We start from the raw sequence: 22120 nt of genomic DNA on the forward strand, positions 1-22120 counted from the left end.
TGCACTGCCCCACTCTCCCCAGAGTGGAGTAGCACACTGACACGAGGCGCCCAGGGTCTACAGCATGAGAGACATCCGTGTGTGCCCGTGTGTGCGTGCGGGAGAGCAGGAGCGGGAGCGCCGGTCCCCAGGACTCAGCCTCCTCCTTCCTCCGTTCCGCGAAGGGGACAGTCCTCTGCAGTGGTACTGCGCTCGCGAGGCAGCCATGGTAAGCACGGAGCTCTGCGTGGAGACCTCGTGCTGCATACGTGGGTGCAGCCTCGTACTAGAATTGACAGTGACCGTGCGTGTGTGTGCAGGAAGTGTCCATTCATGAGCTGATGAAAAAGTTGGACTTGCTGGGCGACAACGCTGTGAGTCGGCATCGTTGTACCCACAGCTATAACAGTAGCGACAGTAAACAAATAATGATGCGGTGTTGGTGTTGTTGTTTTTAATAAGAGCGACTGCTTCTGCAACATTTGTGTCGGTGTAGAACCTGAGAAACGATGAGCAGGTGGCTGTGATTCAAGCACGCACGGTGCTCTCTCTTGCCGACAAGGTGACGTTGCCCTGACACAGCACGCAGAGCATGGCACAGTACATCGTGATACACACACAGCACAGTACTGCAAGAGCACTCTTGTTTGACTTGCACGCGTGAGGCTCCCTTGCCTGAGTTTATCACTCACTCCCACATCTCCCACAGTGGCTGCACCAGATCGAGGGGACTGAGATTGCACTGCAGCAGAAAATGATTGATCTGGAGAATGAGAAGGTGAGAGTCGCAAGCTCTGCGGGTCGAACACTGGGAATTAAAAACAAAGAAACATGAGCACCTGTTATAATAATAGGGTTTTCCCCTTTTTTCTGGCAACAAAACTGAAACCTTTTTACTAGGAATCATGTGTGCATTAACCACAATACTGATAATATATGCATTGTCCTTGAAACCGATTGGTCCACACCAGAGACGGCTTTCTTTTGAGCCTCGTCTCAATTGGTGCTAGACCCAGAGGACGCCAAAAGGCGTACAGCTCAAAGACAATGCACTATCAAAGTAATGAGGGCTCGGGGTAAGCATCTACACAAGTATTTTGGTTAATTGCACACATGATTCCTTGTAAAAAGGTTTCAGTTTTGTTGCCAGAAAAAAGGGAAAACCCATATTATTATATTTTGGTACTGTCAAAGGAGGTCTAATGATTAGCACCTGTTCAATGAAATGAACCCCCGCATAGACGATGCCTCTATGTTTGGAGTTTGCGTGTTTTCAACTCCCCATGGAAGCGTGGATTGTTATCCGGGTTCCTCCGGTTTTGCCCTCGACATTTAGAAACATGCATTTAGATGATTTGGCTGCTACTATAAATTACTTCAATGAGCTATCATGCGTGGCCAGGTCACCTCTTAAATAGAGCTAATAGCTCAGTGGGCTTTACCTGGTCAGTAAAACACTGGGGAGTTGGATTTAGAGCAGTGGTTCCAAACCTGTGGTCCGCGGACAGTGTGAGAAGTGGCCTGCAGAACTGTTGCAGAATGTTGCAGATTACACTGTTTTCACAAACACCACATGGTTTTACTGCGCGGTGGTCCACACATTTGTATCGGTTGGCAGTGATTGGGGGTTTCAGCAAGGGTTCGGGACCGCTGGGTTCGGAGGGTTCGGAGGGTCCAGGAGTTCCAAGGAAGGAAAGCTCCGAGATCTTGTCCGCGTCATCAGGGCCCTGATGCCGATTTTATGACCATGACCGTTCGTGCCAGAGTGTGTCGACATCACGTTCCACGCGACATGGTCGTGCAATGCAGCGCACAGTTTTCGTTGGAAAAGTGCGCAACACTCCAGATCCACCTCATCGTCGTCATCGTTGTTCCTCAGGAGATGTTTGTGAAGCAGAAGCGGTACCTGGAGGAGGAGCTCGACTACAGGAAGCAAGCGCTGGACCAGGCGTACATGGTGGGCTCACTCACTCACACGCTCACACGTTGAATAACATAAATACAAAGATCCCCCCGTATAGCATTAACAGACTGTAGGGGCAAGTGCTGCTAGCGAGTAGCACCACCTGTGAAGGTAGGCACTGTGGAACACGAGGGGGGTGGGTGGCCAGCACCACTCCCGGAAACATTTGACTGTGCAAGTGGCGATTTTTACTACACACTGCACCAGGTGCTCATTTATGACTGAGACACACACACATCCCACATACATCGCCTTACAGATCTTGCATTTGCCTTCCTCAGAATAGTGGCCATGGACGCACGAGTCACACACACCGAATGAAAACCACGCAAACACGAACGGGCCCAAAGGGCGACAGTGCTCGTATGCGCATACACGGGGCAACTAATACAACAAGTGCCATTCGCCACTGAGTGGCGAATGGCACTTGTGTTATGCTAGGTGTGCTTAGAGGCGTGAAATGTCTAAGGCTGGATGGCAGGAGGTCAGAGGACACGCCCAGGTGTTAATGGTTAAACAAGTGACCCTCAATCGCAGGGCTTGCACATACTCACGCATGCAACAAAGATCCTCCCACATAGCCTGAACAGACTGTAGGAGCAAGTGTTGTTAGCGAGCACCTATGAAGGCCGGTACGGCACAGGAGGGGGTGGGTTGTGGCCAACACCACGCCTGACCTGCTTTGTCTCCCGAGTGACAATGATTACATACCGCACCAGATACTCGTTTGAGGCTGAGTAGACCTACGGGAAGGCCAGGACTGGTTGAGATAATCGTCACTAGTGTTGGCCGTGAGCAGGAATCGAACTCAGGTCACCGGGTTCGTAGTGCAGCGTGCTAAATGCTACACCACCGCTCCCCACATACACAAAAAAAGAAAGACAAACATGAAGAAATCGAGTTGATTGATGATTCAGCACTCATCAATGATTCACTCACTCATCTGCTGATCCGTTGCTACCTTTTTTGTATCACTACAACCATGCTTACTGTCCCGTGAACTTCACCAATTGATTTCTCATCCCGTGGTGAGGACTCACTGTTTCGTCTCATCTACACTGAGCGCCATGGTGACAAGATGTTAACAACCTCGCCTGGTATACAGGAGGTTGTGGGTTCGATCCTGACCCTGGCGCCTGCTGTATATTTTGAGTTTGCATGTCTCTCTCACCGTGGTCGCGTGGATTTTTCTCCAGGTCCTCCGGTTTATCCCTCCACATTTAGAATCAACATGCGTTTTGAGTATTTGGCTGCTATACATTTCCACATGCTAAGCTACTTCGTTGAGCTATCATTTGTTTCCAGGTCGCTTCTGAAAAACAGCTCTATAGCTCAGTGGACATTAGCTGGTATAATAAAAAGTTAATGCAAATAAATAAAGTTAATAAAACACTGCAAGTCAAAACACCCCCCCCCCACCTTGCTCAATTCTATAATTAACTTTTACTTATTACAACTTTGACCGTGCTGTTTATTGCTGGCCTTTAGGCCTGTCAACAGCAACAGTGTTAACACACACACACCCAATCACAACAGTGTTGACACACACACAATCACAACAGTAGTGTTAACACACACACACAATCACATCAACAGTGTTAACACACACACACAATCACAGCAGTGTTACACACACACAATCACAGCAGGAGTGTTAACACACACACACAATCACAGCAGCAGTGTTAACACACACACACACAATCACAGCAGTGTTACACACACACAATCACAGCAGGAGTGTTAACACACACAATCACAGCAGTGTTAACACACACACACAATCACAGCAACAGTGTTAACACACACACAATCACAGCAACAGTGTTAACACACACACACAATCACAGCAGCAGTGTTAACACACACACACAATCACAGCAGAAGTGTTAACACACACACACAATCACAGCAGGAGTGTTAACACACACACACAATCACAGCAACAGTGTTAACACACACACACAATCACAGCAACAGTGTTAACACACACACACAATCACAGTAGCAGTGTTAACACACACACACAATCACAGCAGCAGTGTTAACACACACACACAATCACAGCAGCAGTGTTAACACACACACACAATCACAGCAGGAGTGTTAACACACACACACACAATCACAGTAGCAGTGTTAACACACACACACAATCACAGCAGTGTTAACACACACACACAATCACAGCAACAGTGTTAACACACACACAATCACAGCAGTGTTACACACACACAATCACAGCAGCAGTGTTAACACACACACACAATCACAGCAACAGTGTTAACACACACACACAATCACAGCAACAGTGTTAGCACACACACACAATCACAGCAACAGTGTTAACACACACAATCACAGTAGCAGTGTTAACACACACACACAATCACAGCAGGAGTGTTAACACACACACACAATCACAGGTAGTAGTATTAACACACACACAATCACAGCAGCAGTGTTAACACACACACACAATCACAGCAGCAGTGTTAACACACACACAATCACAGCAGGAGTGTTAACACACACACACAATCACAGCAACAGTGTTAACACACACACACAATCACAGCAACAGTGTTAACACACACACACAATCACAGCAGCAGTGTTAACACACACACAATCACAGCAAGTGTTAACACACACACAATCACAGTAACAGTGTTAACACACACACACAATCACAGCAACAGTGTTAACACACACACACAATCACAGCAACAGTGTTAACACACACACACAATCACAGCAGCAGTGTTAATGTGGGGGTCGCTAGCCCCCGAGATCCCTCCCTCGATAATGCTAACGGCCGGGCTAACATCATCAATCGCCCCCCCGCTGCTAAGCGAACCGCCGCTAGGCTCCTCACCCATGGTGTGGGAGCCGTCGCCCGAGGATTCCCCTCCCCCGCGGGTCCGCGTAGCAGGCATGGTTAACCACGTACGCGCACACCCACACCCAGCTCTGCACGGCACTCACTCAACGCTGACCACTCACGTTAGGATCGCGCACCTGTGTTACACACGTCGTGAACGTGCGCGCACACACATACAGCTCCACACGCGATACCCACTCTTGCGCCGCTCTGCGCCGCGCTGGCCGCTCACGTTACGATCGCGCACCTGGGGTACGCCGATTACGCACGCCGAGAGCTTACGCAAGTAACGAGCACACGCAAGCGGGGCACACGCCGACACGACGACTCAAGCCGCCGCCGCCGTGCGCGCGAGACAAACCGTACAACAATGCGCAGCCGATTACGCGCTCGAGCCGCGGGGTCGGGGGTCAGGGGTCCACCACCGCGCCGCACTTTACGCAAGTAACGAGCACACGCAAGCGGGGCACACGCCGACACGACGACTCGTCCCCTCCCCCACTCGCGCGTGCACGTCAACACAAATATCGTACAAGGACGATTCTCCTCTCACACGGCTGCGTAGTCACGCCAACACACAAAAGTGCTCTCCCCGGGCGTTAACGCACACACCTCCGTACCCGCACAATCGTACAGAGACCACGGCCTTTATGCATACAACGACCACACACTCGCGAATGCAGTGCACGCTAATACCACGTTCCAAAAACACCCAACAACACGGTTTTGTTACTACGCTCGAGATTTTATTAGCCCTTGCTAACCAACCGAGCCACCCGTGTGTGTGTGCGGGCCAGCAAGGCGCTTCTAACCCACACTCTGGTGCCGTGTAGCCCTATTCTATGCTGCGCTCTCTGCTAAACTGCTTTCCTACTCGTCCTTACCCCGAACTAACCCTCTCCTACGGATCCTACTCTCCGCTCTGAGGTGTTGTAAGGCGCGCAACACGATACCGTCTGTAGTCCTTGGTAACCTTACGGCGCTCAGATCGTCCTGCAGACAATCTAGCAGCTCGCCCGATGACTCCTTCGTCGCTGACCCCGTGTCCAAACTCCAGAAGAAGAGACTTCCCTACTGCCCCTGCGTTTTCTTTTAAACTATTCACATCAAAGGCTAGGCGCCCCCGTCCTGACCGCCTTGGTCTCTCGACCAATCCTGAGCCTAGGATTTCCCGCTCTTTTGCGATCCCGCCGGCCTTTGAACTTTCGACCAATCAGTCGTCCCGGGTCCTGATCCCAGCTATCTGCCTTGCTGACCCGTGTTTGTGTTTGTATGCGTTTCTAACTGCGGGGCTCTCTGAGCTCGCCGTGGTCGTGCGATCTCAAATCCGACCACGGCGCCGCAGTGTTACTTGGCCTGGGAAGGGTCCTGTCCAATTCCCTGGCCCTGAGAAACCGTGGGGTAACCCCCCTAGGGGGCCCTCGGGTGAAAACTCAGGGTAGGTGACCCGACCACGAGGCCCTACGTGGGTGCGGGTGCGTGTTTATGTGGGGGGGGTGATGGGGGGCAGTGCGGCGGTGGAAGCCGGGCGGCTCCCTGGCTCGGCCGAGCGGCCCCGTCGCTGTGGCACCACATAGCCCCCCGGGGTGCCAGTCCCCGTCCCGGGTTGACTGGAGCACCTCGCCTGGGTTGCCCCCACGAGGTATCGCCGCGGGGTCCGCGGGATTCGCCCGGCCCTTGTGGCTGGCCTCGGGGGTGGCGGCTCCGTCTCCTGGGGCTCCCTCGGAGCCCGGGGCTCCGTGGGGCCCATATACTGCGCGAGGCCCCCGGGCACGGGGGGTGGGGGGACCCCGGGGTTTCGGGGTACTTGGACGGCGGGGCTCCCCCCCTCGGGGGCTGCTCGCCACGGCTTCAGTCGGCGGATGTTGACCACCATCTCCCGGCCCCTCTCTCCTCCCTGAATCAGCACCGTCCATGGTGAGATCTGCCGTCTCACAATCCAGGGTCCTCGCCAGTAGGTGGTCAGCTTCCCCACCTGTCCGGCACCGACGCGGGGAGTGTACAGCAACACCTCGGAGCCCGCAGTGTAGAAGGGGGGCTCCATACGGGGTCGGGCGCCCTGCTCTTGCCGCTGGTGCGCGGCCTCTCCGTGCGGGTAGGCTCGGCCCCTGGCCCCTCGCAGGGTCTCCAGCAAGTGCTCCACGGGGTGGCTCCCTTCCTCCCGTTGCGGCGGAGGGACACCGAACAGCAGATCTGCGGGCAGGCGAGACTCGCGACCAAACATCATTAGGAACGGGGTCTGTCCTGTAGATGTGTGAACGGCGGTGGTGTAGGCGAACAGGGCATAGGGGAGGTGTTCGTCCCAGTCCTGTTGATTCGCGGCCGCCATGCGTTTAAGCTTCCCGGCCAGAGTCTGGTTCATCCTCTCTACCATCCCGTTCGCCTGGGGGTGATATGCCGTGGTTCGGTCCTTCTGGATCCCGAACTCTCGGCACAGCGCCTGGAATAGTTCGGCCTCGAATTCACTACCCTGGTCGGTAATGACTCGTTCGGGGATCCCGCACTTAAGTACGTAGTTTTCCACGAAGGCCCGGGCCACTACGAGGGCTGTTTTATCCGGGATAGCCACCGCCACGGGGTAGCGGGTGAAGTACTCCACCGCTACAAGAATATATCGGTTGCCCCGGTGGGATCGTGGAAAGGGCCCCTGCAGGTCGATTCCGACCAACTGATTCGTCCGACTGACTCGGAACGGCCTCAGGGGTACCTGGTACCTCGCCGGCTTTTGCCCACACTGCTGACAGGCCCGGCAGCCCTGCACCCAGGCGGCCACATCTTGCGCCAATTTAGGCCAGAGATACTGGCGACGCAGAGTCTCCCGGGTGCGCCGTTCCCCATCATGGCCCCCGAGCGGGTGGTCGTGTACCAGTCGTAGTAGTTGGGGTCGCACATGGGCGGGAACGCAGATGCACCCAGGCTGCCCAGCGTCGGCCAGTTCCCTCACCACCCCGTTTTCCACACACAACCGGGCATACAAACCGCTCCAGGGCCCTGGTAGTGCATCCTCCTTCTCTCGCAGTGCCGCCTCCACCGCCGCCAGATCCGGATCTCGCTGCTGGGTCTGTCTCAGCTGCTCGTCGTTCAGGCCCGGGAAGGCGCAGCCGACGTCCTCCTGGATCCGTCCGATCGGGTCCCGAGCTGCGGGTCCCGCGCTTGCCGGGCGGTCGACGGGATCCTCGGTGCCACCTGCGAGGGTCTCTGTGGCGCACACTGCACTCTCTCTCGCTGGGGGGGGGGTCAGTGGCCGCGGCCTCTCGGGGGTCCGTTGCCTGCCGGCAGCGTCCCCCCGTGAAACACGGGCAGGCCTCCTCCGCCCTCGTCTCGGCGAACACCGTGGGTCGCCTCGACAAGGCGTCCGCGTTTGCATGCGTCCGGCCAGCCCGATACTCGATTTGCAGGTTGTACTCCTGCAACTGCGCCAACCACCGGGCCATCTGCCCCCGCGGCTCCTTGAATGTAAGAAGGAACTGCAGAGCATAATGGTCAGTGCGTACGCGACATCTCCTGCCGTACAAATACGGCCGGAACTGTTTGCATGCGAAAATTACGGCGTACAACTCTTGGCGGGTCACGCAATAGTTCAGCTCGGCCCCACTCAAGGTCCGGCTGGCGTACGCGATGACTCGTTCCGTCCCATCCTGTACCTGTGACAACACCGCGCCCAGCCCGCTGCTGCAGGCGTCGGTGTCCAAAATAAAATCGGTGGTAAAATCGGGGAAAGCGAGGGTGGGGGCGTGGGTGAGGTGATCTTTGAGAGTGGTGAAGGCCGTCTGGCAGGCCCCCGTCCACTGGTAGGGGTGCTTAGGGGAGGTGAGTTGGGTGAGAGGGCGTGCAATCTCGCTGAATCCCTTTACAAATCGACGATAATAGGTGGCGAGCCCCAAAAATGATCTGATCTCCGTCAGATTCCTTGGCCGTGGCCACTCCACTACGGCGCGTACCTTCTCCGGATCGGTGTGCACGCCTGCCTCGCTGACGCGATGCCCGAGGTACCCCACCTCGCGTTGTGCGATGTAACACTTACGTGGCTTGAGCTTGAGATGAGCCGCTCGCAGTCGCTGGAATACCTCTCGAAGCCTGGACCAATGCTCAGACAAAGATCTACTGAACACTATCACATCGTCCAAGTAAATCAGGCACTGTTCCCATTGCAAGCCCCGCATCACCAACTCCATCAGCCGCTGGAACGTCGCAGGCGCATTGGTGAGTCCGAACGGGAGTACTCGAAACTCGAATAGTCCCATCGGGGTGGTGAATGCGGTTTTCGGCCGATCTTCCTCCGTCATCTCCACCTGCCAGTAACCGGACGCTAGATCGAGGGTGGAAAAATACCGCGCTCCTGCGAGACTGTCGAAGGTGTCGTCGATGCGGGGTATGGGGAAGGCATCGCCGAGCGTGACTGCATTTAGTTTACGGTAATCGACGCAGAACCGGGTTGACCCATCCTTTTTCGTTACCAGTACCACCGGGGCAGACCAAGGGCTCGCGGAGGGCTGGATTATGTTATCGCGTAGCATATCCGTGACTGCCTCTTTGATCTGGGTCCGTTCAGGCGCGCCCACTCGGTATGCGGGGAGTTTGATGGGTCGGGCTGCACCTGTGTCAATTTGGTGCTTGACCAGGTCGGTCCGGCCTACGTCCGAATCATGCTCACTGAACACGTCGGCGTACTCCCGCAATAACCCGCGCAGCTGATCGGCCTCCCCCTTAGGTAAGGCTGCCCAAGGCACATGTAACGCATCCTGCAGGGGAACAATCTCGGCTCGGGGCGTCGGGCCGACCCGCCAGGCCAGATCCTGGCTGTCCTCGGGGCGGCCAGGGTCCTCCGCCCAGAGCGCGAACACCGAGTCGTTCGAGTGGCGAGCATGCAGGGAGTGTACGGTGGCTACCGGGGTGTGTCGTCGTATCATTGCCGGGGTACTGTGTGGGTTAAACACACGTATAAACAGCCGGCCCCCATCTGCGTTTACCAGTGTGGCTGACCCTACCACCCCGTATCGCGATGCCAACTCCGGGTGAGGAGTCAGCATTACCTCGCCCGATGGTCGGTGGGTTGGGTCGGTGGAGAGGGTTGCCACTGGCACCAGCATCTCGGCGAGAGGCCCGATGGTGACGGCCGACACCAGCGTAGCGGCCACGGATGTGAAGCGTGGGCGATTCGGCTCCTGTCCTAGGAACGGAATCCGCTCCCCGCTGCCCTCCACCGTAGCGCATCGTTGCCGGGGCTGTACGTTAAGTCCCAACTTTTCCAGGAGGTCCGTTCCTGCAATGCACTCGTGGCACAACACACTCGAAACGTAGAATTCCTGTGTGCACACCTGGTTTCCTAGACGGACCTCGAGGGAGACCTTCCCCAGCAACCCCATCCCGGCTCCGCTTGCCGTGTGCAGCGCGCGATCCGGGGCCTGCAGGCAGCCCACGTCCACCCCGAGCATGCTGCAGTGCGCGGCGCTCATGAGAGAGGCCACGGCGCCCGTGTCCAGCAGGATCCGGGTGCGCTGCCCGTTCACCTGGCCTTCCACCAGCGACGTGGCTCCCGTTATCCCTGCCACCAGCTCCCGCAGCCAATCGCCCGAGGTCCCCGCGCCCTTGGGTGTTGTTGTTGTAACCTGTTTATGGATCACTCGCTCGCCATTATTCTCATTACCGTCTATTTGTATCGGGACCGCGTCGATTGCACCCCTAGTTGGTCCGCTCACTAGGAGGCGTTGGAGTTTAACCCCCGCGCCTGCCTAGCTCGGGTGATTTCAGGACAGTCTCTCACTAGATGCCCTCGGCGATCGCACATATAACATGCCCGGGGAGGGGGGGCGGCTCCGTAGTGGGCCCCCTGCCCACTCCCTCCCCCCCCATTACGCCGCTGTCCACCCTCCGCCTCTAGTCGGGCTACCCTCCCAGATAACCCTCCCACCGTGGCGCGTAGGTCCCCCATTTCGGATCGGATGGTCTCAACGGAGGATTGCAGTTTGGCCATATTTTTATTCGTTTCCTCACCTACTTGGTTTACCTTGTTGTCTATCTGGGTTACCTGGCCGGAGACATCCTTTATACCCGTTTGTATACCGGCAACCCATCCCGGGGTTGTCTCGCGGGACACTGGAGGCTCTCTTTCCCGGCCCCTTACCGTCCTCGCGAGCTCCTGTTCCTCCTCCTCGTCTTCCGAGAGCAGGCTCGCAATGGCGCGCTCTCGTCCCAGCCCCCGGAGCTGCGCGCGTTCGCTGTGAATTCTTTCACACTTACGTGCGCGCTCGACAAGGGTGTTAAAGGGAAGACGTGGGCAGCTCATGTCTGGCTGCCACCACGCCGTGCGAGACAGGTACCGCTGGATTTTCTCGGCAGCCAGTTCCTCAATAACCTCAGTTGCGTACCCCGGGCGTGCGATCTTTGTTAACTCGCGCACATCCTCGGCGTAATCACGGAGATCTTCGCCAGGTTGGCGACGGCGCGCCTCTAAGGCCGATTTTGCTTCCTCCTCGTCACGTGTGCCAAAACGCTGATCGAGTCGGCGCATCAGCTCCTCTAGCTGTGTCTGTGCGCTCGCGGGTAACGCTTCTACAAAATCGGCTGCCCGCCCATCAAGATTCATATTAAGTTGACGTACTGCCTGCGCGTCCGTCCATCCATTAATTTCCTTGGCCCCTAAGAGATTGCGGGCGAATGCCTTCCACGAAGGGGCCCCCCGGCCGGTAAATATTAGTCTTATTTTAGCGTGAGGTAACGCGGGGGTCCGTACCGCTTCTGACACCAATTTGTGGGGGTCGCTAGCCCCCGAGATCCCTCCCTCGATAATGCTAACGGCCGGGCTAACATCATCAATCGCCCCCCCGCTGCTAAGCGAACCGCCGCTAGGCTCCTCACCCATGGTGTGGGAGCCGTCGCCCGAGGATTCCCCTCCCCCGCGGGTCCGCGTAGCAGGCATGGTTAACCACGTACGCGCACACCCACACCCAGCTCTGCACGGCACTCACTCAACGCTGACCACTCACGTTAGGATTGCGCACCTGTGTTACACACGTCGTGAACGTGCGCGCACACACATACAGCTCCACACGCGATACCCACTCTTGCGCCGCTCTGCGCCGCGCTGGCCGCTCACGTTACGATCGCGCACCTGGGGTACGCCGATTACGCACGCCGAGAGCTTACGCAAGTAACGAGCACACGCAAGCGGGGCACACGCCGACACGACGACTCAAGCCGCCGCCGCCGTGCGCGCGAGACAAACCGTACAACAATGCGCAGCCGATTACGCGCTCGAGCCGCGGGGTCGGGGGTCAGGGGTCCACCACCGCGCCGCACTTTACGCAAGTAACGAGCACACGCAAGCGGGGCACACGCCGACACGACGACTCGTCCCCTCCCCCACTCGCGCGTGCACGTCAACACAAATATCGTACAAGGACGATTCTCCTCTCACACGGCTGCGTAGTCACGCCAACACACAAAAGTGCTCTCCCCGGGCGTTAACGCATACACCTCCGTACCCGCACAATCGTACAGAGACCACGGCCTTTATGCATACAACGACCACACACTCGCGAATGCAGTGCACGCTAATACCACGTTCCAAAAACACCCAACAACACGGTTTTGTTACTACGCTCGAGATTTTATTAGCCCTTGCTAACCAACCGAGCCACCCGTGTGTGTGTGCGGGCCAGCAAGGCGCTTCTAACCCACACTCTGGTGCCGTGTAGCCCTATTCTATGCTGCGCTCTCTGCTAAACCGCTTTCCTACTCGTCCTTACCCCGAACTAACCCTCTCCTACGGATCCTACTCTCCGCTCTGAGGTGTTGTAAGGCGCGCAACACGATACCGTCTGTAGTCCTTGGTAACCTTGCGGCGCTCAGATCGTCCTGCAGACAATCTAGCGGCTCGCCCGATGACTCCTTCGTCGCTGACCCCGTGTCCAAACTCCAGAAGAAGAGACTTCCCTACTGCCCCTGCGTTTTCTTTTAAACTATTCACATCAAAGGCTAAGCGCCCCCGTCCCGACCGCCTTGGTCTCTCGACCAATCCTGAGCCTAGGATTTCCCGCTCTTTTGCGATCCCGCCGGCCTTTGAACTTTCGACCAATCAGTCGTCCCGGGTCCTGATCCCAGCTATCTGCCTTGCTGACCCGTGTTTGTGTTTGTATGCGTTTCTAACTGCGGGGCTCTCTGAGCTCGCCGTGGTCGTGCGATCTCAAATCCGCCCACGGCGCCGCAGTGTTACTTGGCCTGGGAAGGGTCCTGTCCAATTCCCTGGCCCTGAGAAACCGTGGGGTAACCCCCCTAGGGGGCCCTCGGGTGAAAACTCAGGGTAGGTGACCCGACCACGAGGCCCTACGTGGGTGCGGGTGCGTGTTTATGTGGGGGGGGTGATGGGGGGCAGTGCGGCGGTGGAAGCCGGGCGGCTCCCTGGCTCGGCCGAGCGGCCCGTCGCTGTGGCACCACATTAACACACACACACACAATCACAGCAGCAGTGTTAACACACACACACAATCACAGCAGCAGTGTTAACACACACACACAATCACAGCAACAGTGTTAACACACACACAATCACAGCAACAGTGTTAACACACACACACAATCACAGCAACACACACAATTCGCAAGCAGTTTCATGCTGCTTCTTCAGCCTCGCGAGTGGAGGTTCTGCCCCGCTGAGGTTCTGCTACGGATCTCGTGGCAGCTGCAGCGTTCACCTCTCGCATCAAAACAGCGGCGGTCGCCCGCTTTGCCGCGAGCCACGGCGCTCCTCCCCCTCGCGGCGACAGCGGCAGCGGCGAGGGGGAGGAGCGAGAAGAAGCAACCCCCACAGCTGATGCTGCTGCTGCTTCTGGGCATTCCCCCAAGCCTCCCTTGCAGCCCAACTCAATCACATCCCCCCCCCCCAGCAGGTTCACAAGGGGGGTGGGGGGCTGCTGCGCCTGGCAACCTTTGTGCCGCAGGCGGCGTCTGTGGTTACGGCCTCGCTACGCCGGAGTGCGACTCCGCCGTGGCAGCCGCCACTCACTCTCTCTCACAGCCGCCAGGCTCCTCACTCACTCACTCACAGCCGCCAGGCTCCTCACTCACTCTCACAGAGTCACAGCCGCCAGGCTCCTCACTCTCTCAGTCACTCACAGCCGCCAGGCTCCTCACTCTCTCACTCACTCACAGCCGCCAGGCTCCTCACTCACTCTCTCACTCACAGCCGCCAGGCTCCTCACTCACTCTCTCACTCACAGCCGCCAGGCTCCTCACTCTCTCTCTCACTCACAGCCGCCAGGCTCCTCACTCTCTCACTCACTCACAGCCGCCAGGCTCCTCACTCACTCTCTCACTCACAGCCGCCAGGCTCCTCACTCTCTCACTCACTCACAGCCGCCAGGCTCCTCACTCTCTCACTCACTCACAGCCGCCAGGCTCCTCACTCTCTCACTCACTCACAGCCGCCAGGCTCCTCACTTACTCTCTCACTCACAGCCGCCAGGCTCCTCACTCTCTCACTCACTCACAGCCGCCAGGCTCCTCACTCACTCACAGCCGCCAGGCTCCTCACTCTCTCTCTCACTCACAGCCGCCAGGCTCCTCACTCACTCACAGCCGCCAGGCTCCTCACTCACTCTCACTCACAGCCGCCAGGCTCCTCACTCTCTCACTCACTCACAGCCGCCAGGCTCCTCACTCTCTCACTCACTCACAGCCGCCAGGCTCCTCATTCTCTCACTCACTCACTCAGCCGCCAGGCTCCTTACTCTCTCACTCACTCACTCACAGCCGCCAGGCTCCTCACTCTCTCACTCACTCACAACCGCCAGGCTCCTCACTCACTCTCACAGAGTCACAGCCGCCAGGCTCCTCACTCTCTCACTCACTCACAGCCGCCAGGCTCCTCACTTACTCTCTCACTCACAGCCGCCAGGCTCCTCACTCTCTCACTCACTCACAGCCGCCAGGCTCCTCACTCACTCACAGCCGCCAGGCTCCTCACTCTCTCTCTCACTCACAGCCGCCAGGCTCCTCACTCTCTCACTCACTCACAGCCGCCAGGCTCCTCACTCTCTCTCTCACTCACAGCCGCCAGGCTCCTCACTCTCTCACTCACTCACAGCCGCCAGGCTCCTCACTCTCTCACTCACTCACAGCCGCCAGGCTCCTCACTCTCTCTCTCACTCACAGCCGCCAGGCTCCTCACTCTCTCACTCACTCACAGCCGCCAGGCTCCTCACTCTCTCACTCACTCACAGCCGCCAGGCTCCTCACTCACTCTCTCACTCACAGCCGCCAGGCTCCTCACTCTCACTCACTCACTCACAGCCGCCAGGCTCCTCACTCACTCACTCACAGCCGCCAGGCTCCTCACTCTCACTCTCTCACTCACAGCCTCCAGGCTCCTCACTCTCTCACTCACTCACAGCCGCCAGGCTCCTCACTCTCTCTCTCACTCACAGCCGCCAGGCTCCTCACTCTCTCTCTCACTCACAGCCGCCAGGCTCCTCACTCTCTCTCTCACTCACAGCCGCCAGGCTCCTCACTCACTCTCACTCACAGCCGCCAGGCTCCTCACTCTCTCTCTCACTCACAGCCGCCAGGCTCCTCACTCTCTCACTCACTCACAGCCGCCAGGCTCCTCACTCTCTCTCTCACTCACAGCCGCCAGGCTCCTCACTCTCTCTCTCACTCACAGCCGCCAGGCTCCTCACTCTCTCTCTCACTCACAGCCGCCAGGCTCCTCACTCTCTCACTCACTCACAGCCGCCAGGCTCCTCACTCTCTCACTCACTCACAGCCGCCAGGCTCCTCACTCTCTCACTCACTCACAGCCGCCAGGCTCCTCACTCACTCTCACTCACAGCCGCCAGGCTCCTCACTCTCTCACTCACAGCCGCCAGGCTCCTCACTCTCTCTCTCTCACTCACAGCCGCCAGGCTCCTCACTCACTCTCTCACTCACAGCCGCCAGGCTCCTCACTCTCTCACTCACTCACAGCCGCCAGGCTCCTCACTCTCTCACTCACTCACAGCCGCCAGGCTCCTCACTCACTCTCACTCACAGCCGCCAGGCTCCTCACTCTCTCACTCACTCACAGCCGCCAGGCTCCTCACTCACTCTCACTCACAGCCGCCAGGCTCCTCACTCTCTCTCTCACTCACAGCCGCCAGGCTCCTCACTCACTCTCTCACTCACAGCCGCCAGGCTCCTCACTCTCTCACTCACTCACAGCCGCCAGGCTCCTCACTCTCTCACTCACTCACAGCCGCCAGGCTCCTCACTCACTCTCACAGAGTCACAGCCGCCAGGCTCCTCACTCTCTCACTCACTCACAGCCGCCAGGCTCCTCACTCTCTCACTCACTCACAGCCGCCAGGCTCCTCACTCTCTCACTCACTCACAGCCGCCAGGCTCCTCACTCACTCACTCACAGCCGCCAGGCTCCTTACTCTCTCACTCACTCACAGCCGCCAGGCTCCTTACTCTCTCACTCACTCACAGCCGCCAGGCTCCTCACTCTCTCACTCACTCACAGCCGCCAGGCTCCTCACTCACTCACTCACAGCCGCCAGGCTCCTCACTCACTCTCACTCACAGCCGCCAGGCTCCTCACTCTCTCACTCACTCACAGCCGCCAGGCTCCTCATTCTCTCACTCACTCACTCAGCCGCCAGGCTCCTTACTCTCTCACTCACTCACAGCCGCCAGGCTCCTCACTCTCTCACTCACTCACAGCCGCCAGGCTCCGCACTCACTCTCTCACTCACAGCCGCCAGGCTCCTCATTCTCTCACTCACTCACTCAGCCTCCAGGCTCCTCACTCTCTCACTCACTCACAGCCGCCAGGCTCCTCACTCTCTCACTCACTCACAGCCGCCAGGCTCCTCACTCTCTCACTCACTCACAGCCGCCAGGCTCCTCACTCTCACTCACTCACTCACAGCCGCCAGGCTCCTCACTCTCTCACTCACAGCCGCCAGGCTCCTCACTCTTACTCACTCACTCACAGCCGCCAGGCTCCTCACTCTCTCACTCACAGCCGCCAGGCTCCTCACTCTCTCACTCACTCACAGCCGCCAGGCTCCTCACTCACTCACAGCCGCCAGGCTCCTCACTCACTCTCTCACTCACAGCCGCCAGGCTCCTCACTCACTCTCTCACTCTCTCACTCACAGCCGCCAGGCTCCTCACTCACTCTCTCACTCACAGCCGCCAGGCTCCTCACTCACTCTCTCACTCACTCACTCACAGCCGCCAGGCTCCTCACTCACTCTCTCACTCACAGCCGCCAGGCTCCTCACTCTCTCACTCACTCACAGCCGCCAGGCTCCTCACTCACTCTCTCACTCACAGCCGCCAGGCTCCTCACTCACTCTCTCACTCACTCACAGCCGCCAGGCTCCTCACTCTCTCACTCACAGCCGCCAGGCTCCTCACTCTCTCACTCACTCTCTCACTCACAGCCGCCAGGCTCCTCACTCACTCTCTCACTCACTCACAGCCGCCAGGCTCCTCACTCTCTCACTCACAGCCGCCAGGCTCCTCACTCACTCTCTCACTCACAGCCGCCAGGCTCCTCACTCTCTCTCTCACAGAGTCACAGGCGCTCTCGGCGAACACAGCGGAGGATTGTTTAGCAGCGCGTTCTGAAACGATGCGAATATTGTTTTGTTCAATATTTAAATCGGGCTTTCTTTGGTTGGTTTAATTGTAGGTAAGTGTTGTCTGCATTGAGGTGTGTGGGCACGCAAGGTGTGTGTGTGTACACACAGTGTGTGTGTTTGTGGGCTGTGTGTGGGCACGCAGGGTGTGTGTGTGTACACACAGGGTGTGTGTGTGTGTGGGTTGTGTGTGGGCACACAGAGTGTGTGTGTGTACACACAGGGTGTGTGTGTACGTACACACAGAGTGTGTGTATGTGTACACACAGGGTGTATGTGTGTGGGCACGCAGGGTGTGTGTGTGTACACACAGGGTGTGTGTTTGTGGGCTGTGTGTGGGCACGCAGGGTGTGTGTGTGTGGGCTGTGTGTGGGCACACAGAGTGTGTGTGTGTACACACAGGGTGTGTGTATGTGTACACACAGGGTGTATGTGTGTGGGCACGCAGGGTGTGTGTGTGTACACACAGGGTGTGTGTTTGTGGGCTGTGTGTGTACACACAGGGTGTGTGTGTGTGGGCTGTGTGTGGGCACACAGAGTGTGTGTGTGTACACACAGAGTGTGTGTATGTGTGTGGGCACGCAGGGTGTGTGTGTGTACACACAGGGTGTGTGTGTGTGTACACACAGGGTGTGTGGGCTGTGTGTGTGTGTACACAGGGTGTGTGTGTGTGTGGGTACACACACACACACCCTGTGTGTACACACACACACACACCCTGTGTGCACACACACACAGCCCACACACCGTGTGTGTACCCACACACACACAGCCCACACACCGTGTGTGTACCCACACACACACACACCCTGTGTGTACCCACACACACACCCTGTTTGTACACACACACACCGCCCACACTCACACACACCCTGTGTGTACACACACACAGCCCACACACCGTGTGTGTACCCACACACACACAGCCCACACACCCTGTGTGTACACACACACACACCCTGTGTGCACACACACACAGCCCACACACCGTGTGTGTACCCACACACACACAGCCCACACACCGTGTGTGTACCCACACACACACAGCCCACACACCGTGTGTGTACACACACACACACAGGGTTTGTGTGAGTGGGTACACACAGGGTGTGCGCGCGCAGTGGTCAGTGCACTGCTCGATGAACCCTGTGACCTGTGTTCAATCCTCAGCCATTGATTTTATCAGTGAAAAGTGGGTATCTGAGGGTATCCTGGGCTTCCCCTGAGTTCACTCCGTCTTAAATGAGTGCCTTATGCAGTGTATAAACACCATTGCTCGGTAAACAAAGACAGCTTAGCATGGTATGTTTGTTGGATTTCTTTCACACCGTGCTTAGCCAACCGTGCTAATCCGTGCCATGATGGTCTAAACAGGTGCTCGCTTACAGCACTTGCCCTCATGGTCTGCATGGTTATGTGTATGTGTGTTTACTCAGTTAACCCATAGCACCCGGGTCTATCTCATGATCTCCTGCCATCGAGTCTTTGACACTTCACACCACCTCAAAGTACAAAGACAAAGATCCCCCGTATAACCTGAACATACTGTTCGGGCAAGTGCTGTTAGCGAGCATCTATGAAGGCCGGAAAGGTACACGAGGGGGTGGGGTGGCAAGCACCACGCCCGACCGCCTTTGTCTCCCCAGTAGCGATGTTTACACACCGCACCACCACTGCACGTTCGGCTGCGCGGCGCGGTGCGTTGGAGTTGACTGCTGCGCCCGCTTGTCCGCGATGTCGCTCCTCCCCGTGCCCCCCCTCGTAGCGAGTGCGGGAGCTGGAGGCGACGCTCTACAGCGCCCTGCAGCAAAAGCCCCCTGCCGGCTCCTCTGCCACGACGCCGAGCGGGGTGCGGGGGGGAGCGGCGGCGTCCATCGCGGCGGCGGCGGCCACGTGCGGGGTCGGCGCCGGGCCCGCGCTGGGAGCGGCCTCCGCGTTCGGGCCGGCGGGGGGGAGGCTGTGCTCCTCAGGGGCGGCCGGTCTGCTGGTGGGGGGCGGAGGAGGAGGAGGGGAGTGCCTGGGCGGCCTGGGCGGCCTGGGCGGCGTGGCCGTCGGGACCGGAGGGGGCCTCTCGGACAAGGAGAGGGAGCACCTGCAGGGCGCCGTCGAGCAGTGGAAGCGGCAGGTGCTGGGACAGATCCGCGAGTACGACGCACGGGTGCTGCGGGAGCGCATGGAGTCGCTGCAGCACGCGCACAAGGTAGAGCGGCGAGAGATCCTCCACGCGATGATTCAAACACAATGCGTGGTGAGGAAGATTCAATTGCAATGCATCGTGAGAAATACAATTGGAATGTATCGTGAGAGATTCAATCACAACGCATCGCGAGGAAGATTAAATCCCAATGCATCGTGCGAGATTCAATCCAAATGCATCGTGAGTAAGATTCAATCAATGTATCGTGAGAGATTCAATCACAATGCATCGTGAGGAAGATTCAATCAGTGCATCGTGAAAAAGATTCAATCGCAATGCATCGTGAGAAATATAATCGCAATGCATCGTGAGAGATTCAATCCCAATGCATCGTAAGATTCAATCAATGCATCGTGAGAGATTCAATCACAATGCATCGTGATAGATTCAATCACAATGCATCGTGATAGATTCAATCACAATGCATCGTGAGGAAGATTCAATCGCAGTGCATTGTGAGGAATAATCAATTGCAATGCATCGTCAGGAAGATTTCATCACAATTCAGCATGAGGAAGATTCGATCACAATGCATCGTGAGGAAGATTCAGTCACAATGCATCGTGAGGAAGATTAAATCACAAGGCATCGTGAGAGATTCAATCCCAATGCATCGTGAGGCTAAAGAGCATGTGACCGGAGTATCATAGAAGCTGCTCACACCCATTGCACGGACTCTGAGCAACCATTTTAAGAACGTGAGCGCTGTCGTGTCACGAGCAGCCTTCACAGCCGCTGTGCCGGAGGAGCGACCTCGCGTCTACCCCTCTCCTCCCCCGAGGCTGCACTCATTCGTCATCATACTCGTCCCCTGAATCTAAAATCAATGAGGTCTCCTCTGCATCAGCGAGGAGGGTTGGGCAAGAGGGGCCCCGGTGAAGGGGGTAGGGTGCTGCTCATTGGCTAACGACACGGTCCCCACCCCCTGCCTCCTCCCCAGCCTCCAGCTGGCATGCCGGGTTACCGTAGCAACCACACTTCACGGGTATCCGGGCCGAGCGAGCCGAGCGCCCTGTGCGGGGAACCGCGCGCTCCGCATTTAAATTTCTAGCCACGTACGACGCCCGCGGCGTTGCGTCGGTCGGTTGGGTCGTCGCGGATGGCGCTGTGTGTGTGGGGGATGGAGGGCGGGGTGTTACACGCTCGCCACAGGGTGGACCACACCATTGCCCAGGTTTGGTTCCGTGCCAGCTGTGACGTCTGTGAGTGGGGTCGGTGGGGCCACGGGGCCGTTTCCCCGCAGCCACATCTCAAGATAAATCTCCGAGTTGCTCGAGATTGGCCAGTTTAAGCCTCCAAACGTGAATTCGATCAAAGGTGTCGGAGAAAAATCGCCAGTGTTCATGACTTGAACAGCAGTAGAACGCAGTAAGTTAACGACGGTGAACGGCCACAATGGGCTTCCAGCTGTCGAGATGTGTGTGTGAATGTGCATGCCCAGGTATGAGCTGATCGCTGCACTTCGCCATTCCTGCTGTGTCCAACCTCCCTCCCTTACCTCATTTTACGCTTACGACCCCTCTGTGCACACTCAACCCCACCTCCTGCTCCACCACCACCCCCACATCACTGTGTGCGCCCCCCCCCCCCCCCATGCTGTGCAGAAGATCAGGGACCTGGAGAAGAAGCTGGAGAGGCAGAGAGAGCAGATCAAGGACCTGGAGGAGAAGGTAAGCACCAGATCAGGATGGGTACAACCGTGGGGGAGGGTAGACATACGACTCCCAACAGTCTCAGGAATATGCAGAGTCCAGCATTTACACAGTCCACCACTAACACAGTCCACCATTAATACAGTCCACCACTAACACAGTCCACCACTAACACAGTCCACCTCTAACACAGTCCACCTCTAACACAGTCCACCATTAACACAGTCCACCACTAACACAGTCCACCACTAACACAGTCCCCCATTAACACAGTCCACCGCTAACACAGTCCACCACTAACACAGTCCACCGCTAACACAGTCCACCATTAACACAGTTTACCACTAACACAGTCCACCGCTAACACAGTCCACCGCTAACACAGTCCACCGCTAACACAGTCCACCATTAACACAGTTTACCACTAACACAGTCCACCGCTAACACAGTCCACCGCTAACACAGTCCATCATTAACACAGTCCACCACTAACACAGTCCACCACTAACACAGTCCACCTCTAACACAGGTCACCTCTAACACAGTCCACTGCTAACACAGTCCACCGCTAACACAGTCCACCTCTAACACAGTCCACCTCTAACACAGTCCACCTCTAACACAGTCCACCATTAACACAGTCCACCATTAACACAGTCCACCGCTAACACAGTACACCGCTAACACAGTCCACCGCTATCAACTCTCAATCTTGCAATGTAACAATCCACCTGGCAACCACACACAAATGAATGGAAGTGGAAACATTCAATTAACCAGCCACTTAGTGAGATACACGTGCGTGGCCATAGGGGCCGT

At 57.1% G+C, this 22120-nt stretch overlaps 1 protein-coding gene across 1 annotated transcript in view; it reads left to right on the forward strand.

The window, feature by feature from the left end:
* The window catches only part of LOC144935257 (janus kinase and microtubule-interacting protein 3-like), a 37257-nt gene that overhangs the window by 14419 nt on the left and 718 nt on the right, over positions 1-22120 (forward strand). The window contains exons 17-23 of the mRNA XM_078861827.1: positions 110-208; positions 300-353; positions 476-541; positions 689-757; positions 1859-1936; positions 19218-19652; positions 21254-21319. Coding sequence (XP_078717953.1) covers positions 110-208; positions 300-353; positions 476-541; positions 689-757; positions 1859-1936; positions 19218-19652; positions 21254-21319 — 867 coding nt within the window. The remainder of the gene's footprint in view (positions 1-109; positions 209-299; positions 354-475; positions 542-688; positions 758-1858; positions 1937-19217; positions 19653-21253; positions 21320-22120) is intronic.

This window comes from Lampetra fluviatilis, chromosome 12, assembly GCF_964198595.1.
Source record: "Lampetra fluviatilis chromosome 12, kcLamFluv1.1, whole genome shotgun sequence".
NCBI classification, from domain to species: domain Eukaryota; kingdom Metazoa; phylum Chordata; class Hyperoartia; order Petromyzontiformes; family Petromyzontidae; genus Lampetra; species Lampetra fluviatilis.